General features: G+C 38.0%; 1 protein-coding gene across 3 annotated transcripts in view; it reads left to right on the forward strand.

The window, feature by feature from the left end:
- TTN (titin) overlaps positions 1 to 19,190 on the forward strand; it is a 253,429-nt gene that overhangs the window by 180,939 nt on the left and 53,300 nt on the right. For all 3 annotated transcript variants that reach the window (XM_057411684.1, XM_057411685.1, XM_057411686.1), the window contains 31 exons: positions 375 to 683; positions 1,091 to 1,239; positions 1,331 to 1,363; positions 1,473 to 1,602; positions 1,698 to 1,997; positions 2,085 to 2,402; positions 2,492 to 2,788; positions 2,889 to 3,188; positions 3,879 to 4,193; positions 4,295 to 4,443; positions 6,530 to 6,680; positions 6,772 to 7,053; positions 7,135 to 7,437; positions 7,524 to 7,826; positions 7,938 to 8,219; positions 8,670 to 8,969; positions 9,065 to 9,367; positions 9,470 to 9,778; positions 9,860 to 10,141; positions 10,372 to 10,671; positions 10,819 to 11,112; positions 11,205 to 14,171; positions 14,275 to 14,595; positions 14,710 to 14,994; positions 15,170 to 15,469; positions 15,808 to 16,110; positions 17,161 to 17,436; positions 17,556 to 17,855; positions 17,946 to 18,248; positions 18,463 to 18,762; positions 18,888 to 19,175. In XM_057411684.1, the coding sequence (XP_057267667.1) occupies positions 375 to 683; positions 1,091 to 1,239; positions 1,331 to 1,363; positions 1,473 to 1,602; positions 1,698 to 1,997; positions 2,085 to 2,402; positions 2,492 to 2,788; positions 2,889 to 3,188; positions 3,879 to 4,193; positions 4,295 to 4,443; positions 6,530 to 6,680; positions 6,772 to 7,053; positions 7,135 to 7,437; positions 7,524 to 7,826; positions 7,938 to 8,219; positions 8,670 to 8,969; positions 9,065 to 9,367; positions 9,470 to 9,778; positions 9,860 to 10,141; positions 10,372 to 10,671; positions 10,819 to 11,112; positions 11,205 to 14,171; positions 14,275 to 14,595; positions 14,710 to 14,994; positions 15,170 to 15,469; positions 15,808 to 16,110; positions 17,161 to 17,436; positions 17,556 to 17,855; positions 17,946 to 18,248; positions 18,463 to 18,762; positions 18,888 to 19,175 (11,052 nt within the window). The remainder of the gene's footprint in view (positions 1 to 374; positions 684 to 1,090; positions 1,240 to 1,330; positions 1,364 to 1,472; positions 1,603 to 1,697; positions 1,998 to 2,084; positions 2,403 to 2,491; positions 2,789 to 2,888; positions 3,189 to 3,878; positions 4,194 to 4,294; positions 4,444 to 6,529; positions 6,681 to 6,771; positions 7,054 to 7,134; positions 7,438 to 7,523; positions 7,827 to 7,937; positions 8,220 to 8,669; positions 8,970 to 9,064; positions 9,368 to 9,469; positions 9,779 to 9,859; positions 10,142 to 10,371; positions 10,672 to 10,818; positions 11,113 to 11,204; positions 14,172 to 14,274; positions 14,596 to 14,709; positions 14,995 to 15,169; positions 15,470 to 15,807; positions 16,111 to 17,160; positions 17,437 to 17,555; positions 17,856 to 17,945; positions 18,249 to 18,462; positions 18,763 to 18,887; positions 19,176 to 19,190) is intronic.

Genomic DNA, 19,190 nt, shown 5'->3' on the forward strand with positions numbered 1-19,190 from the left:
ACTCAAAAAGTAGTTTTCTGATTTGCTGTTTGTCAGCATTTTGAAAATAATTAGCTTTAATTTATTTTTTTACCTCTTTTAAGAACCTTAAATTGTGATTACACCAGTGCAAACACTACCAAATGAACCTGAGTTCAGAATCAGATTTTTATATTATTGTTTTTCTTTATTCCTGAAGAGTTCAATTTTTATGCCTTGTAACCTTAAGTATCCCTTAATAATGTATTATATGTAATTAGTGTGCATGTTCTGTGATTATACACTATGCATGGCAAAAGAAAGTGAAAATATTTGCATTCTTCTAGAAAATACTCAGAAAAAATGTATGCAGACACTAACTCTCAGGTAATATTTACTTGCTCTTGTTTTACAAGTTGTTCCTGGTCCACCATCTTGCCCAGAGATCAAAGATAAAACCAAATCATCTGTAGCTCTTGCATGGAAGCCTCCACAAAAGGATGGTGGCAGTCCTATAAAAGGATATATTGTTGAAATGCAAGATGAAGGTAGTTCTGACTGGAAGAAGGTGAATGAAGGAGACAAACTCTTTCCTACTTGTGAATGTGTTATTCCCAACTTGAAAGAGCTCAGAAAATATCGATTTAGGGTGAAAGCTGTAAATGCTGCTGGAGAATCAGAACCAAGTCCTGCAACATCAGAAATACCTGTCCAAGATATTCTAGGTATGTGTTCTGGGAATTAATTTACGTATTTACACCTAAATGCCACCTACTGCTGTGAATGTCCAAGCAGGTTACCAACCAAGCTAAAGTCAAAACAGAGCAATTATGCAAAAATGTAACAAAAGATTGACAAACATTTTTGAAAGTGTCATGATGACCATTACCAGGGCAGGATCCATTAGAAAACTGATGAGCACCTCGGTCATACTGAGGAAATAATGTGTATTTTATGAAGAAATGACTACAACAAATTTTTCTATTCATCCATTTCCCAGATTCCTTTTCACACACTGAACTTTTCTTTCCTAGTCCTGCATTCTGCATATTTATGTGGGGTTTTAGATCAGTGCTGACAAAAACTTACTTTCAGTACCTCTTAAAATTTGTATATTTAAATATTTTTGCAGAGGAACCAGAAATCTTCCTTGATATTGGAGCACAGGATTTTCTCTCTTGTCGTGCTGGCACAACAATTAAAATCCCAGCTGTTATCAAGGGTCGTCCAGTTCCAAAAACATTTTGGGAGTTTGAAGGAAAAGCAAAGACAATAGCAAAGGTTAGTAAAAGAAAAAGCTTCTTTCTACATGTGTTTCTAGACATTTAAACCTATCACCTTTCATATTTACATCATTTTGTTTTGTTTATAGGAGGGTGGTCATAATATACCTGAAGAAGCTCAGGTAAAGCAAATATTTTTTGTAATATCGTTGCATTTTATAACATAGTGTTGCATTTTTTGAACAGAAGTATTTAAAGTGGATCTGTTACTTCTTTTTCTATAATGCACAGGTGGAAGCAACTGAAACACGTTCAGCGATTATCATCCCTGAGTGCAACAGAAGTCATTCTGGACGATACAGTATTACAGCAAAGAACAAAGCAGGACAAAAAACTGTGCATGTCAGAGTCAATGTGCTTGGTACGTCTTACAGACATTGAAGTATTTGGATACTAGATTTTAGTCTTTATTTTTCTATGTGCTTATGTAAAATTGTTGTGCTTTTGTCTTAACAGATGTCCCAGGCCCACCAAAAGACCTAAAAGTAAGTGATATCACAAGAGGTAGTTGTAAACTTTCATGGAAGATGCCAGATGATGATGGTGGAGATAGAATCAGAGGCTATGTTATAGAGAAAAGAACTATTGATGGGAAGGCCTGGACTAAAGTCAATGCAAACTGTGGAAGTACTTCCTTTGTTGTACCTGATCTCATATCTGGCCAAGAGTATTTCTTCCGGGTGCGTGCAGAAAACCGTTTTGGTGTTGGCCCTCCTGCAGAAACCATTCAACGGACCACAGCCAGGGATCCAATCCGTAAGTAAAATCAAAGTCAAACAAATTCTTTAAAGTCAGATGGTACTGTACGGTGGATTTATTCACATTTCTGTTTTGTTTGTGCAGATCCTCCTGATCCACCTATTAAACTAAAGATTGGCCTTGTAACCAAGAACACAGTGAGTTTGACATGGAAACCACCAAAGAATGATGGTGGGGCTCCTGTTACACATTATAATGTTGAATGTCTCCGCTGGGATCGTACGGGAGAAGTGAAGGAGACTTGGAAGCAATGCAACAGACGTGACGTGGAAGAAACAAAATTTACTGTTGAGGATCTTGTCGAAGGTGGAGAATATGAATTCAGAGTCAAAGCTGTAAATATAGCAGGTCCTAGTAGGCCTTCAGCCACTGTTGGCCCACTTGTTGTCAAAGACCAGACTTGTAAGTACTAACTGATACCACCAAATACGAATTCCATTTTAAAATTAAGAAGTATTTTTGTATGTTAATTTTTTCAATATTTTCTGTAGGCCCACCATCTATTGAACTCAAAGAATTCATGGAGGTTGAAGAAGGAACAGATGTCAACATTGTGGCCAAGATAAAGGGTGTACCCTTCCCCACATTAACATGGCTAAAAGCTTCTCCAAAGAAACCAGATGACAAAACACCAGTGATGTATGATCAACATGTCAACAAGATTGTTGGTGAAGATAGCTGCACTTTATTAATTCAACAGTCTCGCAGGAATGATACAGGCTTATATACTATAACAGCTGTAAATAATCTGGGAACTGCTTCAAAGGAGATGAGACTAAACGTTCTGGGTAGGTATCAAGAACTCTTATGTACTGCATCAATTTATACCATTCATGTGTTACTTAATAGCATTTTAATTAATTCTTCTTTATAAATTGTGTCTTTTAGGCCGTCCTGGACCTCCAGTGGGACCTATTAAATTTGAATCAATTTTGGCTGATAAAATGACAATATCATGGCTTCCTCCATTAGATGATGGTGGTTCTAAGATTACAAACTATGTTATAGAGAAAAAAGAAGCAAATAGGAAGACATGGGTACCTGTTACTAATGAGCCTAAGGAATGCATATTCACTGTTCCCAAGTTGATGGAAGGCCATGAATATGTGTTCCGCATTATGGCGCAAAACAAATATGGTATTGGAGAACCTTTGGATAGTGAACCAGAAACAGCACGAAACCTTTTCAGTAAGTACAAATACACGTCCGAATTATGTCAGTGTTTTTTTTGCTGGTATGTGTACAGCATCTGTTAAATACCACTACTACTTTTCTCTCTTCATGTAAATAGGTTTTCTAGACTATCTTGAAGAGTTTTAGCATCAGTAGTTAGTTCTTAAAGGCACATGTAGTACTTAAAACCAATTTTTTCCCTCAGTGTTATATATTAAAATGCAAACTCAAGCTTTTTTAAGGTTTTAATGTATGAATAAGGATTTATCTGATAAGATTCAGGTCATTCTGTTTTGTTTGAGACATTTTTGACATGTTAGGTCAGGAAAAGTCAATTTCCTGCCTTCAGTTTTGAAAGATAATTTAGGCAGAATAGCTCTGATGTAGGAGAAATACTAGGTTTTCACTAGAAAATCATTCTTAAAACATCCAAGGTTAGGCTGGGCAGTGAAATTAGATAGATCCAGTAAGGCGAAATAAACAAGTTTTTTACAATTGTAATTTGAAGGGAAGGTATTTTACGTTTCACAGAAGTATATGCACCTGAACAGGGATGGGAAGGTGGGAGGGCTGGTGTCTCATGCAGATAGGTAACTGCCTAATGCAACTGTGACCATGTAAGTGCATAGCTCTTCTTTGCATTCTAGCTATCTCTGTGTTTCTTTAGTGTTTTTTTACAAGCTGTGTGTCATTTTTTTCACCCAGCTGTTCCTGGACCTTGTGACAAGCCAACAGTAAGCAGTATAACACGTGACTCAATGACTGTAAACTGGGAAGAACCAGAACACGATGGTGGCTCTCCTATTACTGGTTACTGGTTGGAGCGCAAAGAGACTAGTGGAAAGAGATGGACCAGGGTTAATCGTGATCCTATCAAACCTATGACACTAGGAGTTTCATACAAAGTTACAGGTCTTATTGAAGGCTCAGAATATCAGTTCCGTGTTTCAGCTATCAATGCAGCTGGTGTTGGTCCACCAAGCATGCCGTCTGATCCAGCAGTTGCTAGAGATCCTATTGGTAAGTATTCTAGATTCCTATTTTTGAATGTGAAAATATTCAGATAAGGGCATAGAACATATTGTTATGCTGTAATGATGATGTATGATGATATTTTTCAGCCCCGCCTGGCCCTCCTATTCCAAAAGTTACTGATTGGACAAAGTCTTCTGTGGATTTGGAATGGTCTCCACCACTAAAGGATGGTGGTTCCAGGGTCACTGGCTACATTGTTGAGTATAAAGAGGAAGGAAAGGAAGAATGGGAACGGGTAGGTAGAAGAATATTGTGGTATCTGCATTTATTTTCTCTGTGAGTCTATCAAAATAAATCTCTCAAAAATATATTTTTTACATATGTTCACTATGCAAGTTATTTTTTAAAAATTCATATTTTTGCACCATAATTATCTTCATATGTTTAAAACATAAGACCAACTGTAAAAGTCAGTAAATCCCCCTCCACAACATCAAGTTAATTTTGCAGTTCCCTAAACTGCAAAAAAAAAAAAAAAGAAAAAAATTAAATTTCTATGTAAAGATGTAGGTAATTGTGGTAGAAGAACAGAAGACAAGACTAAGTGAGAACTGACACAAAAGTAAGTCTCACTGGTATCAGACTGTACCAAATCATTTGCAATTACTATGTCCCTATATTTTCAGTGAAAGTAGAATCATAGAATGGTTGGGTTAGAAGGGATCTTAAAGATCATCTAGTAACAAATCCCCCACCATGGTCAGGAACTGATATTTTTTTTTTTTTTTAAATAGTTCATTACTGAAATATTTTTTCAATAATGTACTACTGTTTGGGTTTTTTTTTTTAATAATCATAGAATCACAGAATGGTCTGGGTTGGAAGGGACATTAAAGATCATCTAGTTCCAATCCCCCTGCCACAGACAGGGTCATCTTCCACTAGACCACGTAGCTCAAAACCTCATCCAACTTGGCCTTAAACACAACCAGTTTTCCAGCTTCTCTGGGCAACCTGTTCCACTGCCTTACCACCCTCATAGTAAAGAATTTTTTCTTAGTGTCTAATCTAAATCTACCCTCTTTCAGTTTAAAGGCATTATCCCTTGTCCTATCACTACATGCCCTTGTAAAATGTCCCTCTTCAGATTTCTTGTAGGCCTCCTTTAGGTATTGTATGGCTGTTTTAAGGTCTCCTTGGGGCCTTCTCTTCTCCAGGCTGAACAAGCCCAACTCTCAGCCTGTCTTCATAAGAGAGGTGCTCCAGCCCTCTGATCATCTTCATGGTCCTCCTCTGGACTTGTTTGAGCAGATCCATAGTCCCCTTGTGTTGGGGGCCCCAGAGCTGAACACAGTACTGCAAGTTGGGTCTCACCAGAGCAGAGTAAAGGGGGAGAATCCTCTTCCTTGACCTGCTGGCCATACTCCTTTTAATGCATCCCGGCCTACAGCTGGCTTTCTGGGCTTCCAAGCACACACTGCTGGCTCATGATGACCTCATCAATCAACACCCCCAAATCCTCCTGAGGGCTGCTCTCAATCTAACCTCCACGCACCCTGTAGTTGTGCTTGCGGTTGCTCCAACCCAGGTGTAGGACCTTGCACTTGGCCTTGTTGAACTTCATGAGGTTTGTGCTGGCCCACCTCTCAAGCCCACCTGAGCTTGGAGGATGTGATCCTTGAATATTATGCAGTTTTCCTGGCCTCCTCTTCCCTCCAGGGTTTTATCCCATGGAAGTCCACCAAGCAGAACCCTAAAGAGGCCAAAGTCCACTCTCCTGAAGTCCATCTTACTGTGCACCCTCCTTGCCACCCTAAGAATCTCAAACTGTATGGTCACTGCAGCCAAGGATGCCCTTCAGCTTCACATTCTCCACCAGCCCCTCCAGCAAAGCCCCCCTCCTTGTTGATTCCTCTGCATTACTTAAAATTTAACTGATTCGTACCTTGGCTACTTTTTTATTGCCATAAACATTTGGGTGCATCTTAAGTAATACCTAAATTTGCTGCACTATTTCCAGGTAAACAGACTTTTTATTGGGTTTAAAAGGATTAAAGATTTATTTTTTTCCACTGCCATCTACATGACTTTATTTGTCCAAAATTACATGTAATTATTCTGAGTCCATGGACTATTGTGTTATAACATCCTTGTCTGTTAGAATTATCAGGAAGGTGGATCTTCAGATTAGCTTGTGTGCCTATGTCCTGCATTTCTGTACACAGATTCTGAAGAACTCTGTGTGAGCTAGATCTACATATGCTTAAGACTGTGTTGTGCTTGTAAATCTGAACCAACTTCTGGTCTAAGATTTGCTTCAAACATCACAAAGAAATTGATGATACCTTGATTTTAGCTGATAGTATAATATTTTTTTCCAGGTAAAAGATAAAGAAATTAGAGGAACAAAGTTCGTTGTGGCAGGATTAAAAGAAGGATGTTTTTACAAATTTAGAGTTAGAGCAGTGAATGCTGCTGGCATTGGAGAGCCTGGAGAAGTTACAGACATTATCGAAATGAAGGACAGAATTGGTATTTATCATTTACATTTATATTTTCAGTACCTCTAAGTGAAAGTGGGGAAAAAAAAATTCATTAAATTTTCTTTGTTCACCTCCCACAGTGGCTCCTGATATTAATTTGGATGCAAGTGTCAGGGACAGAATTGTTGTTCATGCTGGAGGAGTAATTCGAATCATAGCATATGTCTCAGGAAAACCAACTCCAACAGTGACCTGGAGTAGGGATGACCAAGCTTTACCAGAAGAAGCCAAAATTGAAGAGACAGCTATTAGTTCTTCTTTGGTTATCAAGAACTGCAAGAGGAGCCATCAGGGTCTATACACTTTACTTGCTAAAAATGCCGGTGGTGAGCGGAAGAAGACTATTATTGTTGATGTGCTAGGTAAATAGCAACTTCATCCTTGTGAGCAAGTAAACTTTCATGACATTCAGCACCTGTGCTTATATACTTCTTTACTTTCAGATGTGCCAGGCCCAGTTGGAATGCCATTCCTTACTGAGAACCTGACCAATGACTCTTGCAAATTGACATGGTTTACTCCAGAAGATGATGGTGGTTCTCCTATTACCAACTATATAATTGAAAAACGTGAATCTGACCATAGAGCTTGGACTCCAGTAAGCTACACAGTTACAAGACAAAATGCTACTGTTCAGGGACTCACTGAAGGGAAAGCTTACTTTTTCCGAATTGCAGCAGAGAATATAATTGGCATGGGTCCATTCACAGAGACTACCAAAGAAATTGTTATTAGATCTCCTATAAGTAAGTATATTTTCAGATTTGGATTACTGTCATATGAAATGAATATGCAGAAAAATGTATTTACTGTATTTTCCTGTTGTCCACAGCTGTTCCTGACCGTCCAGAAGACCTGGAAGTAAAAGCAGTTACCAAGAACTCTGTTACATTAACTTGGAATCCTCCAAAATATGATGGAGGCTCAGAAATCACCATGTATGTTCTAGAGAGCCGTCTCATTGGAAAAGAGAAATTCCACAAAGTTACAAAGGAGAAAATGCTTGATAGGAAATACACTGTAGAAGGCTTGAAAGAGGGTGACACCTATGAGTATCGTGTGAGTGCTTGCAATATTGTGGGGCAAGGCAAACCATCATTTTGCACAAAACCAATCACCTGCAAGGATGAAATTGGTATGTATCATCGTCACATTTCTTTCTAAAACAGTGATTACCGATTCCTTAATTTTTCTTACTAATATTGCTGACATTTGTGGTCATTGTGTTTTTAATATCATCTTTCAGCTCCTCCATCACTTGACCTTGACTTCAGAGACAAGCTTATTGTTAGGGTTGGTGAAGCTTTCAGCCTGACTGGACGTTACTCAGGCAAGCCCACACCAAAGGTTACTTGGCTAAAGGATGATATTGTTGTAAAAGAAGATGACCGTACAAAGATCAAGACAACTCCTACAACTCTTTGCCTGGGGATAGTAAAATCTGTCCGTGAAGACTCAGGCAAATACTGTGTTACTGTGGAGAACAGCACAGGATCAAGAAAAGGATTTTGTCAAGTTAATGTTGTTGGTAGGTTTTACTGAACAATGGTAATGTCCATGATTTGTAGTAGTGATTAGAATTCACTGAACTATATAAAATATGAATATTAAAATGTGTTCTTTATTACAATAATATTATTTACTACATTCTCATTTATACTGAAATACTATTTATTAATTTAGAGTACATAATTAACTCTGAATTAAGTTATTCAGCATGAACAGTTTAATGTCTTTACAAGCATTTACAGAATGTCAACACTGTAGAAAATGTGAATCACCAAATACTTCATAAGCATTACGGAATTAAGTCCAGTAAGTCAAACACGTATTAAAGAGGAATAGTTTTGAGGTGTTGATTCCTTATTAAAACTGTGATGCCATGTTTCTACTTTCATAATATATTTACTATATCAACACTGTTTAATCTATGTCTCATGTGAAGTTCATATAATGCTTTTTTTTTTTACTTAAACAGATCGTCCATCACCTCCAGTAGGCCCAGTTATATTCAATGAAGTTCATAAAGATCACATGATAGTTTCCTGGAAACCTCCATTAGATGATGGAGGCAGTGAAATTACAAATTACATTATTGAGAAGAAGGATACACACAGAGATTTGTGGATGCCAGTTACCTCAGCCACAGTAAAGACCACATGCAAAATTCCGAAGCTGCTTGAAGGAAGAGAATATCAAATAAGAATTTATGCTGAAAATCTTTACGGCATAAGTGATCCTCTCATCTCTGATGAGATGAAAGCCAAGGACCGTTTCCGTATGTTATTCATTTGCATTCTTACTTTGATACTTTAATCTGTACTCTTTTTGTAGAGCTCATAAAATACTTTTTTTCCTTTTTTTTTTCTCCAGGTGTTCCTGATGCACCTGAGCAACCAATCATTAAGGATGTTACCAAAGACTCTGCAGTAGTGGTTTGGAATAAACCGTATGATGGAGGCAAGCCAATAACAAACTATATTGTAGAAAAGAAGGAAACAATGGCTCCAAGATGGGTTAGAGTTACCAAAGACCCAATTTTCCCCGGTACTCAGTTCAAAGTACCTGACCTCCTTGAAGGCTGTCAGTATGAATTCCGTGTTTCAGCAGAAAATGAAATTGGTGTTGGTGATCCTAGTCCACCATCAAAACCAATTTTTGCTAGAGATCCAATCGGTAAAGTATTACACATAATTTCTCATTGAAATTTTAATGCACTCTTTAGCAAGAAAATAATTTTATTTCTTTTCCTTATTTTGTTTTTTCTTTTTGTAACAGCAAAGCCAAGTCCACCCATTAATCCGGAAGCAGTAGATAAAACTAAAAATTCAGTTGATTTATCTTGGCAACCTCCACGTCATGATGGTAATGGCAAGATAATTGGCTACCTTGTTGAATATCAGAAGGTTGGAGATGAGGAATGGAAAAAGGCTAATCTTACAGCAGATTCTTGTCCTGAAACAAAATACAAAGTCACTGGCCTTACTGAGGGTTTGACCTATAAATTCAGGGTCAAGGCAGTCAATGCAGCAGGTGAATCTGAACCAGCCTATGTTCCTGATCCAGTAGAAGTAAAGGACAGACTTGGTGAGTTTAATAAATTCAGATAAGTTTACCTAAGAAGAGATTTTTTCTTCATTTTCTAAAACCATATCATTTTGATTCCAGAACCTCCTGAGCTGATACTTGATGCTAACATGGCCCGAGAACAGCATGTAAAAGCTGGAGATACCCTGAGGCTTAGTGCTGTTATTAAAGGTGTTCCATTCCCAAAAGTCACATGGAAGAAAGAGGATCATGAGGTCTCACCCAAAGCTGATATTGAGGTTACAGGAGTTGGCAGTAAGCTTGAAATTCGTAACACTGTCCATGAAGATGGTGGAATTTACTCCTTGACAGTTGAAAATCCAGCTGGTTCAAAGACAGTTTCAGTAAAAGTTGTGGTCTTAGGTAATCTTTTTGATATTCCTTTTATAATGCATGTTTTCATTCTATAATTAGAGATTCAGAAATAAATTAGTTTCTGGAAAATATCAATAAACTGAGTTATAAAAATACACAGTAGAAAAAGGACTAAAAATTGCATGATATATATTAATTTCTCTTGACATTTACTAAGTTTTGTAAAAAAATGTTTTGGTTATCAAATAAATAATGAATTCGATTTTTGTCAATATTAGATAAGCCTGGTCCACCCAGAAATCTGCAAGTCAGTGAAGTTAGAAGCGATTCTTGCTATCTCACATGGATGGAACCAGAAGATGATGGTGGCTCTGTCATTACCAACTATGTGGTGGAAAGGAAAGATGTAGCTTCTGCACAATGGGTAGCCATCTCATCATCCTCCAAGAAACGTAGTCACTTGGCTAAATATCTGATGGAAGGCACTCAGTATGTCTTCCGAGTTGCAGCTGAGAATCAGTATGGTAGAGGTCCATATGTGGAAACGCTCAAGCCTATTAAAGCTATAGATCCACTGCGTAAGTGTTCTTCAATTATATGATTTGGTTTGTTCATATTATTCTTGGTAATTTTTGAGATTATCTTGTTGGTACTAATGTGAATGTAGCACACTGCTATCATAGATTAGCCATCCTAGTAACCATTTCTTTTTTGCCATTTAAAAGATCCTCCAGGGCCACCAAAGAATCTGCATCATGTAGATGTTGACAAAACTGAAGTTTCCCTTGTTTGGAATAAACCAGATCGTGATGGTGGTGCTGAGATAACTGGATATTTGGTGGAATATCAAGAAGATGGTGCAGATGAGTGGACAAAGTTCCAGACAGTCCCTATGCTAGACTGTGTTGTTACAGGCCTACAAAAAGGAAAAATATACAAATTCCGTGTGAAAGCTCAGAATATTGTTGGTCTTAGCCTTCCAGATACAACTATACCAATAGAGTGTCAAGAAAAATTGGGTAATTTTTAGTTATGCATGTTGTTTCACTGATTATTTCTCTCTTTAAGCATTTCCCCTGAAAAGGTAATTTCTATTTTTCTCCAATTTCAGTACCTCCATCTGTGGACCTAGATGTGAAATTAATTGAAGGTCTTGTTGTTAAAGCTGGCACCACAGTAAGACTTCCTGCGATTATGAGAGGTGTGCCAGTTCCCACTGCAAAATGGGTTACTGATGGCATTGAAATTAAACCAGATGGCAGATACAGGATTGAGACTGACAATTATTCGACTGTACTTACCATCAAAGACTGTATAAGGAAAGATACAGGAGAGTATCTACTCACAGTATCTAATGCAGCTGGCAGCAAAACTGTTGCTCTACATCTTACAGTTTTGGATGTTCCTGGCCCACCAACTGGTCCTGTTAATATTCTTGAAGTAACACCAGAACATATGGTTATTTCTTGGCGCCCTCCTAAAGATGATGGTGGGAGTCCTATAATAAATTATATTGTTGAGAAGCGTCAATCAAAGAAAGAAACTTGGGGAGTGGTTAGCTCTGGAACAAGTCACACAAAAATTAAGATTCCACGACTGCAGAAAGGCTGTGAATATATTTTCCGTGTCCGGGCAGAAAATAAGATAGGCATTGGTGCACCCCTTGATTCAGAACCAACAGTTGCTAAACATATGTTTGATCCACCATCCCCACCTGGTAAACCAACTGTTTATGATATTACAGAAAATGCTGCAACAGTGTCTTGGACCCTACCAAAATCCGATGGTGGAACTCCAATAACTGGTTATATACTTGAACGTCGGGAAGCATCTGGTAAATGGGTGCGTGTCAATAAGGCACCAATACTTGATATGAAATACAGAGTCACTGGTCTTTTTGAAGGCAACACGTATGAATTCAGAGTTTTTGCAGAAAATATGGTGGGCTTAAGCAAACCATCTCCAAGCTCTGATCCAATAAAAGCCTCACGTCCTATCACTCCTCCTGGACCACCTATTAATCCAAAACTAAAAGACAAAACCAAAGAAACAGCTGATCTTGTGTGGACAAAGCCCCTCAAAGATGGTGGCAGCCCGATCCTGGGATACATTGTGGAATGTCAGAAGACTGGAACTACTCAGTGGAATAGGATCAATAAAGATGAACTCATTAGACAATGTGCTTTCAGAGTACCTGGGTTAATAGAAGGAAATGAATATAAATTCCGAATAAAAGCTGTCAACATTGTGGGAGAGGGAGAACCAAGAGAACTGGCAGAAACTGTACTTGCAAAGGATATTCTTTCTCCTCCAGAAGTAAGCCTAGATGTGACCTGTCGAGATATAATTACTGTTCGAGTAGGCCAAACAATCCGTATTACTGGTAAAGTAAAAGGCAGGCCAGATCCTGACATAACATGGTCTAAAGATGGCAAAATATTAGTTCAAGAAAAACGTGTTGAGATACTCCAAGATCTACCTAATGTTGAACTACAAGTGAAAGAAGCCAAAAGATCTGATCATGGCAAATATATAATAGCAGCTAAGAACAGCTGTGGACATGCTCAAGCTTTTGCTGTTGTTAATGTGCTTGACAGACCTGGACCATGTCAGAACCTGAAAATAAGCTATGTCACAAAAGATTCTTGTATGATCGCTTGGGAGAGTCCAGTGGATAATGGTGGCTCTGAAATTACAAATTACATAGTAGAGTGCCGTCAACCAAACCAGAGGGGGTGGTCAATTGTATCCTCTGATATCACTAAGCGATTAATAAAGGCAAACCTGATAGAGAACCGTGAATACTTCTTTAGGGTTTGTGCAGAAAACAAAATAGGTCCAGGTCCTTCCATTGAGACCAAGACTCCTATCCTTGCCATCAATCCTATTGACAAGCCTGGAGAACCAGAAAATCTTCACATTGCAGAGAAAGGAAAGACATTTGTGTATCTGAAATGGAGAAGGCCAGATTATGATGGTGGCAGTCCCAATTTAAGTTATCATGTTGAGAGAAAACTGAAAGATTCAGATGAATGGGAAAGGGTTCACAAAGGCAGCATTAAGGAAACACACTACATGGTAGATAAATGTATTGAAAATAAGATTTACGAATTCAGAGTTCAAACCAAGAACGAGGCAGGTGAAAGTAACTGGGTAAAAACAGGTGAAGTTGTTGTGAAAGAAGATCTGCAGAAACCAGTTCTAGACTTAAAGTTAAGCGGTGTGCTAACTGTAAAAGCAGGTGACACAATTAGAATTGAGGCTGGAGTCAGAGGAAAACCACAGCCTGAAGTTGTATGGACAAAAGACAAAGATGCCACAGATCTAACTAGATCTCCAAGAGTCAGCATTGAAACAACTTCTGACACATCTAAATTTGTTCTCACAAAATCAAGGCGTAGTGATGGTGGGAAATATGTGATCACTGCAACTAACACAGCTGGTAGTTTCGTAGCATACGCTACTGTTATTGTCTTGGATAAACCAGGTCCTGTAAGAAACTTGAAAGTCACTGACATTTCAAGTGATAGATGTACTGTTACTTGGGACCCTCCAGAAGATGATGGTGGTTGTGAAATACAGAACTATATCCTGGAAAAATGTGAAAGCAAGCGTATGGTTTGGTCTACATACTCTTCCTCTGTTTTAACAAACTATGCGAATGTGACACGGCTTATTGAAGGTAATGAATATATATTTAGAGTTCGTGCAGAGAATAAAATGGGCACTGGTCCACCAACAGAAACAAACCCAATTATTGCAAAAACAAAATATGATAGACCTGGTCGCCCTGACCCTCCAGACGTCACAAGAGTTAGCAAAGAAGAGATGACTGTAGTTTGGAATCCACCAGAGTATGATGGTGGCAAATCAATTACAGGATACATTTTAGAGAAGAAAGAGAAACGATCACTGAGATGGGTTCCTGTTACTAAGACTGCAATCCCAGAGAGACGCAAGAAGGTTACTAATCTCATCCCTGGTCATGAATATCAATTCCGTGTCAGTGCCGAAAATGAAGTTGGACTTGGAGAACCAAGCTTGCCATCAAGACCTGTAGTAGCAAAAGACCCAATAGGTATCATACTATTGTATTCTACTGTATTTTGTTTTAATGTTAACATAACAGATTGCTAAATTGCACAACTGTGTTATTACTTGTAATTTTTATTGTCTTTCAGAACCACCTGGTCCTCCCACAAACCTGAGAGTGGTTGATAGCACAAAGAGTTCAATAACTCTTGGCTGGGGAAAACCAGTGTATGATGGTGGTGCTCCAATTATTGGATATGTTGTAGAAATTAGACCAAAAGTTGAGGGTGCTGATCCTGAAGCAGGATGGAAACGATGCAATGTTGCTGCCCAAGTTATTCACACAGAATTTACAGCCACCAGCCTGGATGAAAACCAATTGTACGAGTTCAGAGTTTCTGCTCAAAACCAGGTTGGTCTTGGCCGACCAGCTGAACTGAAAGAAGCTGTGTCTCCCAAAGAAATACTTGGTGAGTTTTCCCGTTCTCTTTATGAGTATTGACGTACAAACTTTATTTGCTCTGATTTTATTTTATTTCATGTGATAAACTTTGCATTTTTATTCCTTTAATTTTTTCTTTCAGAACCTCCTGAGATTGAGTTGGATGCAAGCATGAGAAAGTTAGTCACAGTCAGGGCAGGATGCCCTATTAGACTTTTTGCCATTGTTAGGGGTCGCCCAGCACCAAAAGTCACCTGGAGGAGAATGGGTATCGATAACGTTATCAGAAAAGGACAAGTTGATCTGGTTGACACTATGGCCTTCTGTGTCATTCCTAATTCAACACGTGATGATTCAGGCAAATATTCATTGACACTTGTTAATGCAGCTGGAGAAAAGGCTGTATTTGTGAATGTCAGAGTCCTGGGTAAGTAATGAAAGAAATATTGCTAGACAATTTTTTAACTATATTAAATATTTATTGCAAGAATTTTTATGACCCCAGTCAGCTAACACTAACTGCCGTGTATAGGAAGCTGTTAGTCCCCTTTAATTATAGCTTATTAAAGAAAAGACTAGCATAAATTGAAATTTCTTTACAGATACTCCTGGACCTGTGTTGGACTTCAAGGTTTCAGATGTCACAAAGATGTCATGTCATCTTTCATGGGCACCTCCAGAGAATGACGGTGGTAGCCCAGTGACTCATTACATCCTGCAGAAACGTGAGGCTGACAGGAAGACCTGGGGAACAGTCACTGCAGAACTGAAGAAAACTAGTTTCCAAATAGCTAACCTTGTACCTGGAAATGAATATTACTTTAGAGTAACAGCAGTAAATGAATATGGGGAAGGTGTTCCAAGTGACATACCAAAACCAGTTCTAGCATCAGATCCGCTAAGTAAGTATGCCTTTATGCACATTTTGTATTTTCTTTCTAATTTTAGTAAGATTTTGTAATTTTTTGAAAGTTGGTGTTTCTAAATTGGACAATGCCACTAACTACTCAGTGATAAACATGAATATTTCTGTGTCAGTTTCTTTCAAGTAATAAAATCTATGAATATAATACCTTTCTAATTATTAAGAATTTTGTTCTTTGCCATATTGTCCTTGTTGAGTTAGCACAGGTAATGTCCAATAATTCAACAAATATTCAAGAGTCAGAAAATCTCAGAAATTCAATGTTTAATGTGTTTCATTTTTTGTTTTTTTTGTTGTTGTTTTTTCCCCTTAAAGGTGAACCTGATCCACCACGAAAACTTGAAGTTACTGAAGTCACGAGGAATAGTGCTACTTTAGGCTGGCTGCCACCACTGCGTGATGGAGGCTCTAAAGTTGATGGGTACATTGTTAGCTACAAAGAAGATGACCAACCAGCAGATCGCTGGACGGAATATTCAGTTGTTAAAGATCTCTCCATTGTTGTAGCTGGTCTGAAAGAGGGAAAGAAATACAAGTTTAGAGTGGCGGCTAGAAATGCAGTAGGAGTAGGTTTGCCTAGAGAAACTGAAGGAATATTTGAAATCAAAGAACAACTCAGTAAGTAACAATCTAAATACTATCTGTGTTGCAATATTCTGCTTTACTAATGAAATGAGGAAGAATTCTAGTTCATTGAATGAGTCCCAGAAAGACACATGCTCTATGAACTCATCTGGAGTATTATGTTTAACTGTATTGAATATTTTAACAAATTAGAAAGGATGAGAGTTGAGCACTAATTGAGAATTATTAGAGAATTTTATAGGTATTGTTTCAGTTGGAACCAGAAGACAGAAACTAAGGACAAATAAAAAAGGTCTTTAATAAACTTAAAATGAAGGAGGAAAAGTGTCCAAATGGTAGCTTGAGACATAAATGGGGCCAAAAGTGGGACCTGTTTTAAGAGAAAACAAGTAGTTTATATTGTAGAGTTGGTTGAGAATGTAAAGCAAAAGGCAGGGACGACAAGTTGGCCTAATTAAGGTGTCAGGGTATCTGAAGCAGAGAAAGATGTAGGGGTAAGGGGCAGATAAGAAGAACCTACTTTATTTGTGACAATGAAAGAGGAAAGTACAGGAGCAAAAGACAATGAAAACTAGCCAGTAGCAGGAAGAAAAGTATATACTGCCAAGTCTCTTTTGGAAGAAATCTGAAAGATTTTGTACAAAAGAAGAAGAATTCAAGAGTATAAAAGGACTGAATGTGGAAATGGGTTTCGTTCAGCGAGAACTTCAGTTTTTCTTCTCCTTCTTGTTTGTCTTGTAGAAAGTGCAATGAGTTAGCAACAAGTTCTGGATGAGGTATTTTATGTCATGCATTAGTAGTGCAATAGCCTCTACGTAAACATGTGAGAAGGCAATCCAAACTTAAAAATGTTCTCTTACAAAATGTGTAAGACTGTAAAAGACTGAAATAGATATTGCCTACTGCAGAATCTCTACTTGTCCATAAGTGGAAGCTAAATTAAAAATTATGAAGTCATTCCTACTGGTGCAGGAAGTCTTTCTCACTAAAGAGGGAAGCAGAGAATCTTCACATGAAAACACAAGAAAAAATCAATATATCACAGAAGTTGAATTTATATATCTCTATGTGATTTTCTTTCAGTCCCACCTAAGATTCTGATGCCTGATCATGTTCACATCAAAGCTGGAAAGAAACTGAGAATTGAAGCTCATGTATATGGGAAGCCTCAGCCAGTCTGTAAATGGTTGAAAGGAGATGAAGATGTACTTACATCCAGTCGCCTTGCTGTACATAAAGCAGAAAAGTCTTCTGTTCTTATCATTAAAGATGTGACTAGAAAAGATTCTGACTTTTACACTCTTACTGCAGAAAATAGCTCTGGTACTGATAGTCAGAAAATCAGAGTGATAGTCATGGGTATGTTTCATTTGATTATTTTTATACAAAAATAATAGCTTTATACAAATCTAGTTTTAGCATATTCCAGTTGTTGCCATGTTCTTTCATCCCTTTTTTCTTAATATGTTTTTTCACAGATAAACCAGGTCCACCACAGCCTCCATTTGATATTTCTGAAATAGATGCAGATGCATGCACTCTTGCATGGCATATACCTCTTGAAGATGGTGGCAGTAACATTACGAACTATGTAGTTGAAAAATGTGATGTAAGCCGAGGAGACTGGGTAACAGCTTTAGCTTCTGTCACAAAGACAAGCTGCAGAATTGGAAAACTGATTCCTGGAGAAGAGTATATGTTCCGCGTTCGTGCTGAAAATCGTTTTGGGATTTCTGAACCACTTACTTCTGGAAAGATGATAGCAAGGTTCCCATTTGGTATGTGAATCGTTGATAGCAGCATTTCTCTTTTTAATCCTCCCAGTAAGAAAACATGTAATTGATATCTATATTTGTATTTCTTTCTAGATGTTCCTAGTGAACCAAAGAATGCACGTATTACCAAGGTCAATAAGGACTGCATTTTTGTTGCTTGGGATAAACCAGATAGTGATGGAGGCAGTCCAATCACAGGTTATCTCATTGAGCGCAAAGAAAGGAACAGTTTACTGTGGGTGAAAGCTAATGACACAGCTGTGCGCACCACAGAATACCCTTGTGTGGGGCTCATCGAAGGCCTTGAGTATACCTTCAGAATTTACGCACTGAATAGAGCTGGAGCAAGTAAACCTAGTAAACCAACTGAGTTTGTCACAGCAAGAGCACCAGTTGGTAAGCAAAACACACCAATAAATTGCAAGAGACTACTGTTTTTATGGTCATTTTTAATATACCTTCAACTCTATGATCTTCAGTTTGCCCTTACATTTATATTTTCGTGTTTACCATGAGTGCAGTGTGTGGGTATCCAGTATTATTAAAGCCATTGTTTAATATGTTAGCTTTTTTTGTAATACAGATTATAACATGATCTTATTTGCCTTAGATCCCCCTGGAAAACCTGAAGTTATTGATGTCACTAAGAGTACTGCATCACTGGTATGGACAAGACCAAAGCATGATGGTGGTAGCAAACTTATTGGCTACTTTGTTGAAGCTTGCAAATTACCTGGTGATAAGTGGGTCCGGTGCAATACAACTCCACATCAAATACCCTTAGAAGAGTATACAGCTGCCGATTTAGAAGAAAATGCTCAGTATCAATTTAGAGCAATTGCTAAAACAGCAGTTAACATTAGCAGACCTTCTGAACCTTCTGATCCAGTGACCATTCATCCAGAAAATGGTAAGAAATACAGAAGCATTTGAGAACTCTGATAAAAGTCTGTATATATTGAACTAACCCTCATGTGAAGAATGAAATGTTTATATATTACTGGATTGATTAACTGTTGGGCTTTTACCTTTCAGTTCCCCCCAGAATAGAATTGGATCTGTCTATGCAATCACAGCTTACAGTAAAAGCTGGAACGAATGTGCGTCTGGAGGCAAATGTATATGGCAAGCCAATGCCATCAATTACCTGGAAGAAAGACGGGGAAGTTTTAAAGCCATCTGAAGGTGTTAAGATCACCACTAAGAGAAATCTTGCTACAGTTGAGTTGTTCAGTGTTAACAGGAAGCAAACAGGAGACTATACTATTACTGCTGAAAATGCAAGTGGAACAAAGTCAGCAACCATTAAACTTAAAGTACTTGGTAAGCTAAAGACTG

Source organism: Pezoporus wallicus, unplaced genomic scaffold, assembly GCF_028554395.1.
Source record: "Pezoporus wallicus isolate ANWC-B61680 ecotype Strahan unplaced genomic scaffold, APGP_CSIRO_Pwel_v1 contig_6732, whole genome shotgun sequence".
In the NCBI taxonomy this organism is placed as follows: Eukaryota; Metazoa; Chordata; class Aves; order Psittaciformes; family Psittacidae; genus Pezoporus; species Pezoporus wallicus.